This window comes from Prionailurus viverrinus, chromosome D2, assembly GCF_022837055.1.
Source record: "Prionailurus viverrinus isolate Anna chromosome D2, UM_Priviv_1.0, whole genome shotgun sequence".
Lineage (NCBI taxonomy): Eukaryota > Metazoa > Chordata > Mammalia > Carnivora > Felidae > Prionailurus > Prionailurus viverrinus.
In genome coordinates, this window is record NC_062571.1 from 35,724,096 (window position 1) to 35,738,666 (window position 14,571).

General features: G+C 36.1%; 1 protein-coding gene and 1 non-coding gene across 3 annotated transcripts in view; one reads left to right on the forward strand and one right to left on the reverse strand.

The window, feature by feature from the left end:
* ADK (adenosine kinase) overlaps positions 1-13,930 on the forward strand; it is a 521,304-nt gene extending 507,374 nt beyond the window's left edge. For both annotated transcript variants that reach the window (XM_047825350.1, XM_047825351.1), the window contains exon 11: positions 12,367-13,930. In XM_047825350.1, coding sequence (XP_047681306.1) covers positions 12,367-12,491 — 125 coding nt within the window. In that variant the 3' untranslated portion in view covers positions 12,492-13,930. The remainder of the gene's footprint in view (positions 1-12,366) is intronic.
* On the reverse strand, positions 10,054-10,160 carry LOC125148498 (U6 spliceosomal RNA). Its single transcript, XR_007145581.1, has one exon. It is a non-coding gene; the product is annotated as a U6 spliceosomal RNA (small nuclear RNA).
* Positions 13,931-14,571: the final 641 nt, after the last annotated feature.

Sequence of the window (14,571 nt, forward strand, 5' to 3'; positions counted from 1 at the left end):
AAGAGGGAAGATTATAACAATACAGGTCTACCTCAAGGACTGAGAAAAATCTCAAGTAAACAACCTAAACTTACACCTAAAGAAACTAGAAAAGAAAGAACAAATAAAGCCCAAAACCAGTAGAAGGAAGGAAATAATAAAGATTAGAGCAGAAATAAGTGAAATAGAGACTTAAAAAACAATAGAACAGATCAATGAAACCAGAAGCTCCATCTTTGAAAAGATCAACAAAATTCATAAGCTTTTAAACTCATCAAGAAGAAAAGAGAGGGGACTCAAATAAATAGACCAGAAATGAAGGAGAAACAAAGCCAGCACCACAGAAATACAAAGGATTTTAAAAGAATATTATAAAGAATTATATGCCAACTGGACAACCTAGAAGAAATGGATAAATTCCTAGAAACATATAAACTTCCCAAACTGAATCAGGAAGAAATAGAAATTTTGAACAGAGTGATTACTAGCAATGAAATTAAATCAGTAATCAATCAACAGGAACGTCTGGGTGACTCAGTCAGCTAAGCGTCCAACTTCAGCTCAGGTCATGATGTCACAATTCGTGGGTTCAAGCCCTACATCGGGCTCTGTGCTGACACCTCCGAGCCTAGAGCCTGCTTCGGATTCGGTGTCTCCCTCTCTTTTCCTCCCCCACTTATGCTCTGTCTCTATCTCTTAAAAATAAATAAACGTTAAAAAATTTTTTTCTTAAACAAAAACAAAAAACAAACTTTAATTCTTCCAAGTTCATAAAGTCTGTGTGGTACAGCTTTCTTATTTGATGACAACCAGAAAAAGCTAAGTCATTCTTTTTGTTGTGAACGAACAATATTGTTCAACATTGTTGAACATTGTTCAACATTGAATATTGTTCAACATTGAACACAATTCAACATTATTGTTGAATGAACAATAATGGAGTCTACTGGGCTTTTAGTTTTACCCACCATGACAACTATTGGTGAAGGAACTATATATGAAAAAGAAAAAATTGATTTACAGACTTTGTTCATTTCTTTCTAAAATGTCCCTAGCTCTTAAGTCTCTTGATTAAAGCTTTCTTACCTACTGACAATATTTATCACTTTTCTGTAAAGACACTGAGAAAATTCTAGGTATTATATCTCTTCTACAGTAACTACATGAAATGGACAAATTAAGGTAGGAAATTATATTGCCTTTTGCCCCTACCAGCCATCCCACCTCTATGTGCTTTGACGAAACTAGCTTAGTGCCTCCTCTCTGCACAGTTTAAACCCATGTTGTGGGTCTCATCTCAGACACTACATTCATTTATGCTGAAATGGATTGTTCTCCTTAACATCAGGAAAAGAAAAATCCAAATGAAAGTAACCAGAAGGTAATAAGCGTTATTAATTGCTAATGGACAGAGGTTTATTCTGATAGCTCTGGATCTGTGATTGTTGTGAGATTCAGAGCCAGCCAACACTAGCCCTAGGAACCAAATTCATTGTCAGTGAGAAACCTTCACCTACCATATGCCTCAACAGCTGGAGACCTAAGGTCCACGAAATAACCCAAATTTCAGAAAAGTCCAGAGGTCATGGGATAAGCCTTCTAATCCATAGAAGGATTAGAAAGGAGTTATACAGATCCCAGAGAGAAGGAACCAAAGTAGAAAGGCAAGAACAACTGGCTCAGCATATGAGTTCCTGGTTGGAAATCTATGTTGATATTTCTTATTCTTCAGTGTTACACCTCCTGTTTCTGTTCTCTTGACTATTTTGGAAGGCATATATACAGAGCCTTACCCTCCATTATCAAGATAATGTACTGATAAGGACCATAAGAACCAGAAAAAGGCACCAGGAAAAAGGGCTCCTAGGGGACTTTTCATGTGGAGCACACATGCCAAGTCAGCTACTTAAGATTTTCTTGTTGAATTCCTGATAGGCCCAAAGTCATTAGTAAAAGAGAGGAAACTTCTTTTTTGATATATATCTGCAAGCCATATTTATCTGCTATAGTGTGTGCCAACCACACTCTCAAATTCACCACATTCAGTGAATAAGGTATGAATAAGCATTTTAGTTTCTTTGCTGACACAGTATTTGTATATATTAATAGCATACTGTTATTGTTGATATTTTTCCCTGCCTAAGAAAATACTTTATTAGAACAATATCCCCAAAATGTAAATAACTTTTAAAAGTAGCAGAAGACCAAAAATCCTTTAGAAGAATAGGAAAACAACAAACAATTCAGAGAAAGGGATTTGTTCTTTAGACATGTAAAGAGATGTTCAGGCGTGCTTGGGTAGCTCAGTCACTTAAGCATCCAACTCTTGATTGCGGCTCAGGTTATGATCTCACGATTTGTGAGTTTGAGCCCCATGTCGGGCTGTGTGCTGATGACGCAGAGCCTGTTTGGGATTCTTTCTCTGCCCCTCCCCACTTGTGTGCACGAGCTCACTCTCAAAATAAATATTTTTAGATAAGTAAGTAAATGAATAAGTAAATAAATGGATGTTCAGCCTCACTCATAATAAGAGAAATGCAAATTAAAATTACACTGAGATATCATTTCTAACCCACTGGCAAAAATTCAAAAGCTTGACAGCACACTCTGTTGGTGAGGTTGTGGGGAAACAAGCACACTTAAACATTGCTAGTGGAAATATAAAATGGAGGATTTGGCTGTATCTAACAAAACTGCTTCCATATTTACTCTTCTACCCAGAAATTCTACTTCTAGAAATTTATCCTGAAGATACACCCCCCTACACCAACACAAAAATATCTACACAAAAAAATACTGTGGCATTCTTTGTCATTGCAAAGCATTGGAAAGTATATAAACATCCAGGTGATCAAAATTAACATCACCAGTGACTAGCAACTGGACATAATGTGCTTCAAAATATAATACCCTGAGAAGGACACAACATAATTTTGTAATATTCTGACCAGAAATGAATATTCTAAATTAAATCATGAGGAAATATCAGATAAACCCCAAATGAGAATATATGCTTCAAAAATGTCCCTGTCTCATAAGTCAAAGAAAGACTGAGGAAATGTTTGAGATTAAAGAAGACCAAAAGCACAAGAAACCCTGTACTAGATTATATGCTGGAAGGAAATACAGTGCTATGAAGAACATTATTGGGGGGCACCTGGCTGACTTAAGCAGTAGAGCATGCTGCTCTTAATTTCAAGATTGTGAGTTCAATCCCCACCGTGAGTGTAGAGATTACTTAAGAATAAAAAAAATCTTTAAAAAAGAATATTATTGAGTCTTTGACAAAACTGGAATATGGAGAGTAAGATTAGATAACAGTATTCTAACTGTGTTACTGAAGTTGATAACCGTAGTTGTATATGAGAATAGCCATATTCTCGGGAAGAAATACTGATGTATTTAAAGGTAAAGAGCCATGATAAATGCAACTTGCTCTCGAATGGAGAAAGTTTATATAGGAAAAACCTATATAAAGAGAGGGTATATATCCACAAAGGAGCAAAATGTTAACATTAAGTGCATCTGGGTAAAGGATATATAGGTGCTATTCACATTATTTTTATTCTTGCAACTTTTCTGTGAATTTGAAATTATTTCCAAATAAAGGTTTTTATTCAGAATATACTTTAGGTTAGGTAATAATTAAAAATTCTAACTTAGAGGGGCGCCTGGGTGGCTTAGTCAGTTGAGCATCTGACTTTGGCTCAAGTCATGATCTCATGGTTGGTGGGTTCGAGCCCTGCATCAGGCTCTGTGCTGACCGCTCAGAGCCTGGAGCCTGCTTCAGATTCTGTGTCTCCTTCTCTCTCTGCCCCTCCCCTGCTCACTCTCTGTCTCACTCTGTCTCTCAAAAATAAATAAATGCAAAAAAAATAATAAATTCTAACTTAGGGGCGCCTGGGTGGCTCAGTTGATTGGACATCCAACTTAGGCTCAGGTAACGATGTTGTGGTTTGTGAGTTCGAGCCCCACATCAGGCTCTGTGGTGACAGCTCAGAGCCTGGAGCCTGCTTTGGATTCTGTGTCTCCCCCCCTCTCTCTGTCCTTCCATGCTCATGCTCTGTCTCTCTCTGTCTCTCAATAATAAATAAACGTTAGAAAAAAATTTTTTTAATTCTAACTTAAAAAATTATATTCAGTGGAAATGCAAACTGGTGCAGCCACTCTGGAAAACAGTATGGAAGTTCCTCAAAAAACTAAGAATAGAACTACCCTACAACCCAGCAATTGCACTACTAGGCATTTATCCATGGGATACAGGTGTACTGTTTCAAAGGGGCACATGCACCCCAATGTTTATAGCAGCACTATCTACAATAGCCAAAGTATGGAAGGACCCCAAATGTCCATCGATGGATGAATAGATAAAGAAGTTGGGATATATATATACAATGGAGTATTACTCGGCAATCAAAAAGAATGAAATCTTGCCATTTGCAACAACATGGATGGAACTAGAGGGTATTATGCTAAGTGAAATTAGTCAGAGAAAGACAAATATCATGACTTCACTCAAATGAGGACTTTAAGAGACAAAACAGATGAACATAAGGGAAGCAAAAATAATATAAAAACAGGGAGGGGGGCAAAACATAATAGTCTCTTGAATATGGAGAACAAACTGAGGGTTACTGGAGGGAGTGTGGGAGGGGGGGTGGGCTGAATGGGTAAGGGGCATTAAGGAATCTACTCCTGAAATCATTGTTGCACTATATACTAACTTGGATGTAAACTAAAAAATAAAATTAAATAAAAATTAAAAATTAAAAAAAATAAAAAATAGAACTGCACTATGACCCAGCAATTGCACTGCTAGGTATTTATCCAAAAGACACAAAAATGCTAATTCAAAGGAGCACATGCACCTTTATGTTTATAGCAGCAGCACTATCGACAATAGCCAAAGTATGGAAAGAGCCCAAATGTCCATCGATTCATGAATGGAAAAAGAAGATGTAGTATATATATTCTATGGAATGTTACTCAGCCATGAAAAAGAAATGGAGTCTTGCCATTTGCAACAATGTTGTTGTAACTAGAGTGTATTATGCTAAGCAAAATAAGTCAGAGAAAGACAAATACATGATTTCACTCATATGTGGAATTTAAGCTACAAAACATGGGGCACTTGAGTGGCTCAGTTGGTTAAGCGTCCAACTTCAGCTCAGGTCATGATCTTGCAGTTCATGAGTTCAAGCCCCATGTCAGGCTATGCACTGATAGCTCAGAGCCTGGAGCCTGCTTCAACTTCTGTGTCTCCCTCTCTCTCTCTCTGCCCCTCCCCCACTCGCACTCTGTCTCTCTCTTTCTCTCTCTCTCTCAAAAATAAATAAACATTAAAAAAATTTAAGATACATGGGAATGCAAGCTGGTGCAGCTACTCTGGAAAACAGTATTGAGGTTCCTCAAAAAAACTAAAAATAGGGGCGCCTGCGTGGCTCAGTCCGTTCAGGTCATGATCTCACGGTCCGTGAGTTCAAGCCCCACGTCGGGCTCTGTGCTGACAGCTCAGAGCCTGGAGCCTGCTTCGGATTCTGTGTCTCCCTCTCTCTCTGACCCTCCCCTGTTCATGCTCTGTCTCTCTCTGTCTCAAAAATAAATAAATGTTAAAAAATTGTTTAAAAAAACTAAAAATAGAACTACCCTACGACCCAGCAATTGCACTATGAGGCATTTATCCAAGGGATACAGGTATGCTGTGTTGAAGGGGCACATGCACCCCAATGTTTATAGCAGCACTATCTACAATAGCCAAAGTATGGAAAGAGCCCAAATGTCCATCGATGGATGAATGGATAAAGAAGTTGTGGTATATATATATACAATGGAGTATTACTTGTCAGTCAAAAAGAATGAAATCTTGCCATTTGCAACAACATGGATGGAACTAGAGGGTATTATGCTAAGTGAAATTAGTCAGAGAAAGACAAATATCATATGACTTCACTCATATGAGGACTTTGAGACAAAACAGATGAACATAAGGGAAGGGAAACAAAAATCATATAAAAACAGGGAGGGGGCAAAACATAATAGTCTCTTGAATATGGAGAACAAACTGAGGGTTACTGGAGGGGGTGTGGGAGGGGGGATGGGCTAAATGGGTAAGGGGCATTAAGAAATCTACTCCTGAAATTACTGTTGTACTATATGCTAACTAATTTGGATGTAAATTTTTTTTAATTAAATTAAAAAAATTTTTTAAAAGAGAAAAAAGCAAAAAAAAAATTTAAGATACAAAACAGAGGGACATAAGGCAAGGGAAGCAAAAATAAAGTAAAAACAGAGGAAGACAAACCATAAGAGACTCCTAAATACAAAGAACAAACAGGGTTACTGGTGGGGTGTTGGGTTGGGGGGGGAAGGGCTAACGGGGTGAGGGGCAATAAGGAGGACACTGGCTGGGATGAGCACTGGGTGTTATAAGTAAGTGCTGAGTCACCAAATTCTATTTCTAAAAAAATAACTATATTTTGATTTAAAAAAATTATATTGAGGAACATTACAGTAAGTCAAATAAGCCAGACACAAAAGAACAAATATTGTGTGATCCTATTCATATGAGGTACCTAAAATAGGCAAATTCATAGAGACAGACAGTAGGGGAGCAGTTGCCAGAGGCCAGAAGTAGAGAATCATTGTTTAAAGAATATAGAGTTTCTGGTGAAGTGATAAAAAAGTTCTGAAAATCGATAGAAGTGATAGTTACACAACATTGCAAAATAATCTTAATGCCATGAATTGCACACTTAAAAATAGTTAAAATGTTAAATTTTAGGTTATGTACGTTGTACACAATAAAAAACTATCTCAGAATATTTATCCATGTGATAAAATGATTCCCTATGATTCATAAAACCGAAGTTCTCTTTATTTAAACCATTTTACATAACTTTTAAGATTCACACACACAAAAAAAGATTCACATCAGCTACTTTATGAAGGGTCCACTTATAATTGATTATATAACATCTGTAGTTCACCTCAGTTGGTTTTTCTAAATAGATTATTGAAAACTGTTATTCACCCAGGGCAAAGGTCTTAGCTTTTTTCTGCATCCCGGCTTTCCACTTGTCAAAGCAAATGTCTCTTCAGAGTACTTCACTTCAGTCATCAACTAGCTATTCTCTTAGAAGGAGGATGCTGGTGCTTATGCTTTACAAAAATATTTCATAAACATAAGCTTTCCTTTTTCTCACAAAGATCATACCAGAAGGAATGAGGAAAACAGATGTTGCTTATAAGGCTTCTAATAGACGTGTTTCCATTGTAAGCTGATCTGACTCTGAATTTGGCGTCTGCTCCATTCACTGTGTGGGCTGAGCATTTTAGCCTCGCAGCTTGGCGGAAAGTTAATATTGACCTTTGACTGTTACCTGAAAACTCAATGATAAAATACTCTTACTAAACCTCTTGAGGGAGTGACTTCACATTCTAAGCAAATGTCTTCAAAATATATCACTCCATTAACCAAATTAATTTTATTATTTGGTTGGGAATACTTATTTTACTAGATACAGAGCATTCCCCACATCTAACAGGAAAAAAGCTGTGTGGTCAGAAAGGTAGAGAAGAAAGGACGTAAATCTCTTATAATGCTCTCTACAGGTCTTTATACCACAGCTTCTCAATTAATCTTCACCCCCACCAGGCTGCCAGGGCCTAGGGAACAGCCTGGAAGTCTGGCTACAGAACAGTTTCTCATTATCATCCATTCTTCTGAGTATTTGAGTCTGCTACAACAGTTCAGGTTTCCTCTGGAGGGAAAGTAGCCCCAGATTCTTCTGTTCTTGACCTATCTTATTTGTAACTACAACACTTTCTCTTTTTTTTCATCTTTTATAGTTTTATTGTACTATGGTATACAGTAAACTGCACATATTTAAAGTGTACATTTTTGCAAATGTTGACAGAGGCATACACCCATGAAACCATCACTATAGACATATCCACTACCCCCATGCTGTTTTGTAATCCTGCCTTCCTGCTTCTTCTCATCCACATCTGGATCATTTCCAGTTTGGGGAGATTACAAACAAAGCTTTTGTGAACATTCACTACACATCTTTAGTGTGAATATATGCTTTCACTGACCTTGGGTTAAATACTTAGAAATAAAATGACTAGGTCAAATGGTAGATGTATGTTTAACTTTTTAAGACACTGACAAATGGTTTTCAAAGTGGTCTTATAATTTTATGTTCCCACCATCAGTATATGAGGATTCCAATTCACCCACATCATTGATAACACTTGTTATGGTCAGTCTTTAATTTTAGCCATTCTAGCAGGTTGGCAGTAATATATTATTTGGCATTTGTTCATCTTCTTTGCTAAAATGTTAGTTCAACACTTTTGCTCATTCTTTATTGTGTTGTTTCTTGTTATTGAAGTGTAAAGTGTTCAATTTGACAAAGCCCAGTTATTTTTTCCTTTATAAAATTTTGTACTTTTTATGTCTTACTTAAGAGATTTTTGGCAAATTCCAAATCACTAAGATTTTCTATGTTTTCCTCTCAGAATTTAATGGTTTTACCTCTTACATTTAGATCTGTGACCCATTTCAAATTAATTTTTGTAGATGATGTTAAATAAGGGTTGAAGTGGTTTGTTTGTTTGTTTTTTCAAATATGCCATCCAGCTGTTCTAAGAACATTTGTTTAAAAGATTATCTTTTTGGGGCGCCTGGGTAGCTCAGTCGGTTGAGTGTCCCTTCTTCGGTTCAGGTCATGATCTTGCGGTCCAGAGTTCGAGCTCCGCATCAGGCTCTGTGCTGACAGCTTGGAGCCTAGAGTCTGCCTCAGGTTCTGTGTCTCCCTTCTCTCTTTGCATCTCCCCCACTCATGCTCTCAATCTCTCTCTCTCTGTCTCTCTCTCTCTCTCTCTCTCTCTCTCTGTCAAAAATAAATAAATATTTTTTTTTAATGTTTAAAAAAGATTATCTTTTCTCCACTGGATTGTTTTGATAGTTTCATCAAAAATCAGTTGATGATATAGAAGTAGGTTTATTTCTGGACTCTGTGCAGGTGCATTGACCTGTTTGTTTATCCTTATGCCAATAGCATAGTGTCTTGATTATTTTAGTTCTGTGATAAGTTGTAACTAAAGGAATCTTGTTTTTCAAAGGTGTATTTTGACTAATCTTAGTCCTTTGCATTTCCACATAAATATTGGAATCAGCTAACAGTTTCTATAAGAAAGGCCTGCTGGAGGGGCGCCTGGGTGGCCCAGTCATGTAAGCACCTGACACTTGATTTCAGCTCAGGTCATGGTCTCACAGTTCCTGAGATCAAGCCCCACGTTGGGTTCTGTGCTGACAGCATGGAGCCTGCTTAGGATTCTCTCCCTCTATCTCTGCCCTCCCCTGCTCACATCCACATGCTCTCTCTCTCTCGAAATAAATAAACTTAACCAAAAAAACTTAAAAAACAAAACGAAAGATAGGTCTGCTAGAATTTTTATTGGTATTACATTAAATCCATAGAAAAATATCTTAGAGCTGTTAACAATATTGAATCTTCTGATCTACAGACACTTTATATCTCTCCATTTATGTAGGTTTCTTTCCTTTTTCTTGGCATTGTTTTGTCATTTACAGTGTGCAGGTCTTACACTTTTATCAGGTATTACACATATTTGATAGTATGTTAAAAGTGATTTTTAATATCAATTTCTAATTGTTCATTGCTGGTATATCTTGCTATATATACACACACAGTATGGTGTGTATATAGTATGGAAATTCAGTTGATTTTTGTATAGTGATCTTGTACCCTGCAGCCTTACTAAACTCACTTAGTAGTTTCAGTAATTTTTTTCTAGATTCTATAAGATATTCTACAAAGGCCAGGAATTTCTCAATCTCAGCATTATAGATGCAGTAAGATATTTAACAGCATCCCTCTTTCTACTTATTAGATACCAGCAGCACCCTCTACCCTAGCTGTGACAACCAGAAATTGCCAGTGGGGGGCAAAATTACCCACTATTGAGAACCATAGACATAGACAAACATGCCATCTGAAAACAAAGACAACTTCCCTTCTTTTTCCATCTTAATGCCTTTTTTTTTTAAATATGGAACACTTCACGAATTTGCTTGTTGTCCTTGTTCAGAGGCTATGCTAAGCTTCTCTGTATCATTGCAGTTTTAGTATATGTGCTGCCAAAGCAAGCACTTGATACCTTTTATTTATTTCTTTTTTTTCTAAAATGTCTGTTTAGGGACACCTGGGTGGCTCAGTCGGTTGAGCATCCGACTTCGGCTCAGGTCATGATCTCGCAGTCTGTGAGTTCGAGCCCCACGTCAGGCTCTGTGCTGACAGCTCAGAGCCTGGAGCCTGCTTCGGATTCTGTGTCTCCCTCTCTCTCTGCCCCTCCCCCGCTCATGCTCGCTCTCTCTCTCTCTCTCTCTCTCTCTGTCAAAAAAAAAAAACATTAAAAAAAATAAAATGTCTAAAATGTCTGTTTATTTATTTTGGAAAGAGAGAGCAAGGGAGGGACAGAGAGAGAAAAAGAATCCCAAGCTGGCTTCATGCTGCCCGCTCAGAGCCCGACACGGAGCTTGATCCCACAACTCATGAGATCATTACCTGAGCCAAAATCAAAAGTCCAACACTTAACCAACTGAGCCACCAGGCACCCCAACTTTTATTTATTTCTTTTGTTTGCCTTAGTGTACTAGCTAAAGTGTTCAGCACAGTACACTATTTAAGAGCAAACATTTTTGTCTTGTTCTTGATCCTAAGGGGAAAACATTCCACCATCCACCATTAAGAATGATTTTAACTGTAAGTTTTTCCTAAGTACCCTTTATCAGGTTGAGGAAGTTCCTTTGTATTCCTAGGTTGCTGAAAGTTGTTATTAGGAATGTATTTGGATTTTGCCAACTGCTTTTTCTTCTTCTATTAGATGGTCTTATGGTTTTCTTAGTTATGGTAAATTACATTGATTGATTTTTGAATGTTACACCAACCTTGCATTCCTAAGATAATAATAATTTATTATCTTTTTTAATATACTATTGGATTTGCTTTGCTAAAATTTTCTTTAAAATATTTGCATCTTTTTTTTTTCTTTCTTTTTTTGGTATCAGAGTGATGCTAGCCTCAAGGAATAAGTTGGGAAGTATTTTCAGTTTTCTAAAGAGGTTATTGTATAGCATTGATACTATTTTTATTCCCTAAATATTTGGTAGAATTCACCGGTGACAACATCTGGACCTGAAATTCTCTTTATTGGAAGCTTTTTAACTATAAAATCAATATGTTTAGTAAGTACAAGACTAGTCAGGCTATCTATTTCTTCCTGAACTTTGATAACTTGTGTCTTTCCACAAATTTGTCCAGTTCATCTAATTTACCAAATCTATTGGCATAAAGTTGTTAATGTTTCTTTGTTATTCTTTTAGTGTATGTAGATTCTATAGTGACATCACATCTCTTATCCTCAATAATGGCAACTTACATCTTCTCTCTCTTCTTTTCCCTGATCAGTTTGCCTATTAATTTTGTCCTACTTAGACTCCCAAATCCATCCTGTCAACTCAATGAGACTGTTGAACTCTCCCTAGGTTGTGGTTTCTTGTGTTGTGGCCTGGTAACTCTCTCTAGGTGGTAAGCTAGAGCAATTTTATAGTTTACCCCATTTGTTTCCCTCCCTTCATGAATCTTTTACAGTATTTGAAAAACTTTCCTTCATGTACTTTGTCTTTAATGTTAGTAGTTTCTGGAAAAGGATAAATCTGGTTGCTTTTATTTTATTTCTTTGTGGTCAGAAACAGAAGTCCTTAACACTATTTTCTACTTTATCACATTTATTTTAATGTCAACTAGTCCATGGCACTTGACTATAGAAATTATTTCACAGTTGCTTCTGGGAGTAAAAGGGAGATGTAAGGTCCTTTATAACTTTTCAACTCTTAAATTTGTACTTGGAGAGATATCCATACAATAGAGTTTTGTGCAAAAGCATATGCTAGGAATAACAACACAGAAGGAATCCAGAGAGATGGAGTGAGGGAATAACTAATACCTTCTCAGCTGTAAAGACCCAAGATAATATTATTTGGCCGGTATTTCTTACTCACAACCTCTTAATCTCAAAACTAAAGGAAAGTGTGATTATACTTTTGGCTTACAAAGACTAGAATGACTTGATGGTGAATTGTCATGTCCCAACTTGAGCTCTTTAAAAGAAATGTTGAGGAAAACCTATGATATTTGGGGGAAGAATTCTTCCACATGGACTCTAACACTTGGAGTTTAACACTATCAAGACTGAAGAAAGAGATAGGTACATAGACCACTTTTTGGCCTGACCCACCATGACATTTCTGACGCTATTAGACAATACTCATGTTCTTCCCTTTTGTCTGTGTTCCAGGTTTTCTGTCTCAGCTGGTCTCTGACAAGCCCCTGACTGAATGCATCCGTGCTGGTCACTACGCAGCAAGCGTCATAATTAGGCGGACTGGCTGCACTTTTCCTGAGAAGCCAGATTTCCACTGATAGAAATGCAGGAAATCCAAGCCCAGTGGAACAGATACTGCCCTGATTGCTTCCTGAGAATTCCCATATTAATAAAGAAGAAAATTATCTGCCATCTTTTCCTACTACAATAATATTCATTCTTAATTTGGAGGGTACAGTAATTCTCAGTAGAATCTTTATTCTCTCAACAACCTAAAAAAATAATGTCTATTTCCATAGTTTGATAGTGCCACTTAAATGTTGATTAAATAGGAATATAACATTTCAATGGAAATTTTTATTTCATTTTCAATTACTTTGTAAATTCATGTGTATTTAGCAAATTGATCAGTTTTTTTTACATTTCTGCTTTGAATGCAGATGTGATTTAATATAATAGATTTTTAAACAGGACTTAATTCTAAAACATCAATCTTCAGCTTTTTATACGAGTATACTTAATTTAGGAGTATGTGTATGTATATATGTATGTGTGTATGTGTATACATACATATATGTGTACCACATATATAAATGATAAGTGGTCAAATAAGGTACAGAAGAATTTATCTTGCCAAGTTATGCCAAATAACCTCTTTAGTGCATACTCAAACATGTAATAAACTTTGGATAATTAAATAATTTGCCAAATTATAAGTTATAGTATTCAAATTATAATCTTATATTTACCTATGGTACTCTGTAATTTGATACAAATAAAAACTTGTCATATAGGAATTTCCTTGTCTTTGCCCTGTTCTCAACAAGATAAGGAGGTTAAGATCATTATTTAATACTGGGTCCTGAAATGATATCTAATTCATTGGTGATAGAAAAACAACATAATACATTGAAAAATAACTTAGTACTTGAGACCAATAAGTCACTGTTTTAAGGAAGAGAAAATTGCATAATAGAACCTCTGGAGTCAAACTTAATTGCCTTTATATAACCTGGGGCAAATTACTGAGCCTCTTTTACCTTCATTTTCCTTTCTATAAAATGGGATAATAACTCCATGTACAAGATCATTGAGATGATTTGAGAGAAAATACCAAGTATAAAATGCTTGCTTGCTGCCTGCCTAGTAAGTGCTTAATAAGTACCTGCTATTTTTATCATTATGATTATTATTGTTGAAGAAGAAAAAGGTAATATTGATAACATTGAATTCAAGCCATAAAAAAGGGTTCAAGTTTTTGTTTGTTTTATGTTTAGGAAAACTTTAAGGTATGCTATGCTTGCTTGTCTTTTTCTTTTTTTAATTGAGATATAATTCACATACCATAAAACTTCCATTTTAAAATGTACAATTCATTTCATTTTAGTGTATTCACAAAATTATACAACCATTACCATTTTTATCATCCCAAAAAGAAACACTGTATCTCCCAATTCACCATACTCCCCATCCCTTGGCAACTACTAATCTATTTTCTGGCTCTATAAAATTTGCCTGTTCTGGATATTCATAAAAATGGAGTCAGTATAATGTGTGTTCTTTTGTGTCTGGCTTCTTTCACTTAGCATGTTTTCATGGTTCACCCATCTTATAACATGTATCAGTTATTTTTTTATTTGCCAAATAATATTCTATTATATAGATATACCATATTCTGTTTAACCATTCATCAGTTGATGGACATTGGGTTATTAGCACTGTTTAGCTATTATGAATAGTGTCGCCATGAACATTCATATACAAGTCTTTTGTGTTTTCGGTCCTTTGGGATATGTACCTAGGAGTGGAATTGTTGGGTCACATGGTAACCCTATGTTTAACTTTTTGAGACGCTGCCAAACTTTTTCCAAAGGGACTGCACCATTTTACATTCTCACCAAGGTTTGAGAGTTCAGTTTCTCCACACCATGGAATATGAAGGGATATTTCATTGTGGTTTTGACTTGCATTTCCCTAATGACTGATACTAAGCATCTTTTATATGCTTATTGACCATTTATATTTTTTTCTGTGGAAAAATGTCTATTCATATCCCTTGCCCATTTTTTAATTGAGTGATTTGTACTTTTATTATTGAATTATAAGAGTTCTTTGTATATTCTAGCTGTGTCTCATCAGATATATGATTTACAAATATTTTCTTCCATTCTTGTGGGT